The sequence below is a fragment of the Myzus persicae genome, unplaced genomic scaffold (assembly GCF_001856785.1).
Source record: "Myzus persicae strain clone G006 unplaced genomic scaffold, MPER_G0061.0, whole genome shotgun sequence".
Taxonomy (NCBI): domain Eukaryota; kingdom Metazoa; phylum Arthropoda; class Insecta; order Hemiptera; family Aphididae; genus Myzus; species Myzus persicae.
In genome coordinates this window covers 3,883-6,831 of record NW_019101590.1, presented here as the reverse complement: position 1 = coordinate 6,831, position 2,949 = coordinate 3,883, and the positions used below count along the sequence as shown (strand labels likewise).

The window sequence follows — 2,949 nt, the reverse complement described above, 5'->3', positions numbered from 1 at the left end:
AAAAAAAAAAATTGCTACACATTTCTATTTATTTAAATTAATATTTTCTATTTGATTTATTGGTGCTAACTTTTTTTTATACATCAGTATTTGTTAAATATAATCTTAAAAATGACAATAATTTCTTACATATATTGTAACTGTAATTTTCTTGTGTGTTTTTTACTGAATTCTTCAATAACTTCTTCTGGAGTAATATTAATATCCCTATGAATATTAAGAAGCATAAGTCCATTTAATCTATCCTCTCCTATTGTCGATCTCAAATATGTTTTTGTTCGTCGAAGTGAGGAAAATGTTCTTTCTGCGGTGCAAGTGGTAACTGGTATAACGCAAATAATTTTTAGCAATTCCTTTATATTAGGATAAAATTCAGATGCATGAGTCAAAGCTTCTATAGCAGTTTTAGGTTTATTTAATTGGGATTTTCAAAATTGTTTCCACAAAGTAACTTCACCTCTAACCTCTTCAATCGAGCTAATTAGATCGTCGATATAAAATTTGGCCGATTCAATAATTTTTTCGATGTCTGTATCTTCACGTAGGAAAAATGGTATTAAGTATTGTAAATACATAATCGTTTCATGTCCGTGACCTACAAATCTACTTTTGATATCTGATATTAAATAATCCAAAAATGGTAGGTATAAGGTCAAACGAAAATATTCTTTTGGGTCGTTGGTCAATATATTTTCTCGATTAATTTGTTTTAAACACGTTCGAGGTTTTTTGACTTCTATCTTATGTATATCAGCTGATGTTAATGATTTGGTATAAATCAAGTTAAAACTTTGAATATCGTTCTTTCTTTTATTTTCAAACTCGTCTACAACAGTTTTAACCATTTTCTATGATTGAAAATATTCTAAATTTTGATTTTGCAGTTGCTTTGAAAGAGGCAAAGTAATTGAAAATAATTCTGCCAATACTTGAAGTGTAATTAAAAATTCAAATTTCAACATAGAATTTAGTAAATTGTTAGCTTTACTAGAAGTGAGCGTAATTTCCTCATTAGAGTTTACAAGTTCATCCAAGCAATTTATAATAACATCGTATAATTCAAGAAATTGAAGAATTGCATCTTGTCGTTCGATCCAGCGTGTTTCACATACAGATTTAAGTCTAAATGATTTAGAATTTGGTAACACTTTCATTAATGTAGTTTTTAAAAGTAACATTCGTTTTGGTGATGCTCGAAAAAAAGTTATAACCTCTTGTATGTTACCAACAACATTCCGGATCAAAACTACAGAACACGCTTTTGATATACTTAAATTTAAACAATGTGAGGCACAATGTGTATATAATGCAAGATGCTGAATTTTTAGTATTTGAGCTTGTACGCCTTGATATTTTCCGGACATATTAGCACCTCCGTCATAGCCTTGCCCACGCAAATATTTTATATTAAGACCTAAGTCATCTAATTGGTGTAGTATTATTTTGGAAAGATTAAAACCAGATGCATTTTCAACAATAACTAATTTTAAGAAATCTTCTTGCACTTTATCATGAAAAACATAGCGAATGCACAAAACTAATTGTTCACTTGAACTTATGTCGGAAGTTTCATCAACTAGTATTGAGAAATATTTTGATTCTTTAACGGCATTTACAATTTTATGGAGAATTACACTAGCACAACAATCGATTAAATCGTTCTGTGTAGTTTTACTAATAAAACTAGCATTTTTTGGACAATTTTGAAGATGTTTTTTCAAAACATCATCACCTGAATCTATACGAAATTTCAAAAGCTCTCTAAAATTCCCTTCGTTGTTTACACTATTTTGAATCAAATCTCCATCGTCACGATGCCCACGTAACGGAAAGTTTTGACGACCACAAAGAAAAATTGTATTGATTATAGGGATAAGTTTTTTTCGATTTTCTTCAATTTGCTTTTGAACATTTAAATTTAATTTAACTGCTACAGACTTCTCAGCAGATTCTACAACATTTTTAAAATCATCTGCTTTGAGAATTGAAAATTTATGATAATCGTTAGTTGAATGTTTTTTAAACACTTCTAAAGCTTTTTTATACTTGTTTAATGGTTTTGTACATAATTGACCCAAACTTTCTTTACTTCTCCCCCCTACATCGCGAGAAAATAACACACAAGTTCTACAATAAACTCCTTCGTGTTTTTGACTATAAGATAACCACGGAAAATCGTTAAGCCACTTTAATTGAAATTTTCTTGAATCTTTGGGAAAGTTATATAAAATATCCGGCCTCCATGTTTTTGTCAATGCAATATATTTTTTATCATCATTTAACTTTGAACTTTGATTGTCAATAAAGTTACCAATATCTAATGCATCAAAAAATAGATTTTTTTGTACATTATTGTCAACAACATTTTGTAACTCTGCAGAATTATAGCTATCATCGACAGGTGCTAAATTATCATTACTAGTACTAGCAGAACTTACATTTTCTTCATTATTTACTTCAGAATGTTCAGTTTCAGATCGATCTTGAAATTCATTGGAACGAGTTTTCTTTAAAAAATATGACATTAATGATCTCTGTGTACTGACAGAACGATCACGTTTTCTGTGAGATTCAGTCAATTCAGAGTCATTTTTAGTACCCGACATCGTAAAATAGTTGTATAAAATATACACGTATATATTTTTTAAAATGAAGGATGTACGAAAACCGGGAGTAATAATAAAAAAAAGAAACCGTGTTATACTTGTATATTATTCGTCAGGCATTCACGAGCAAACTAATTGAGACACGAGTTTTCGATTTCAGCGAATGCCGAAATGTCGAATAGCGATTTAATAGATAAAATTGTAATAATAACTATCGGTGCTTTCCGCCGACGTCGCGTGTCGTTACATATATTCGAGTATATAAGATAACAACTAACAATTATTACCGTCGTATGTGACGACGATAACGGCATAACCGATATTATTTATTATTATTATTATT

The 2,949-nt window shown here is 29.6% G+C and overlaps 2 protein-coding genes across 2 annotated transcripts; both read right to left on the bottom strand.

The window, feature by feature from the left end:
* Window positions 1-166: 166 nt before the first annotated feature.
* Window positions 167-845, bottom strand: LOC111029793 (52 kDa repressor of the inhibitor of the protein kinase-like; the record flags this gene model as incomplete). Its single annotated transcript, XM_022308962.1, has 2 exons — window positions 458-845; window positions 167-394 (listed from the first exon to the last, which is right to left on the bottom strand). Coding segments are annotated over exons 1-2 (616 nt in total), but the record flags the coding sequence as incomplete, so codon positions are not given.
* A 3-nt stretch (window positions 846-848) lies between these two features.
* Window positions 849-2,606, bottom strand: LOC111029794 (52 kDa repressor of the inhibitor of the protein kinase-like). The gene is made up of 2 exons (XM_022308963.1): window positions 2,312-2,606; window positions 849-1,891 (listed from the first exon to the last, which is right to left on the bottom strand). The coding sequence occupies exons 1-2, from the start codon at window positions 2,604-2,606 to the stop codon at window positions 849-851; spliced, it is 1,338 nt and encodes a 445-aa protein (XP_022164655.1).
* Between the last annotated feature and the right edge of the window lie 343 nt (window positions 2,607-2,949).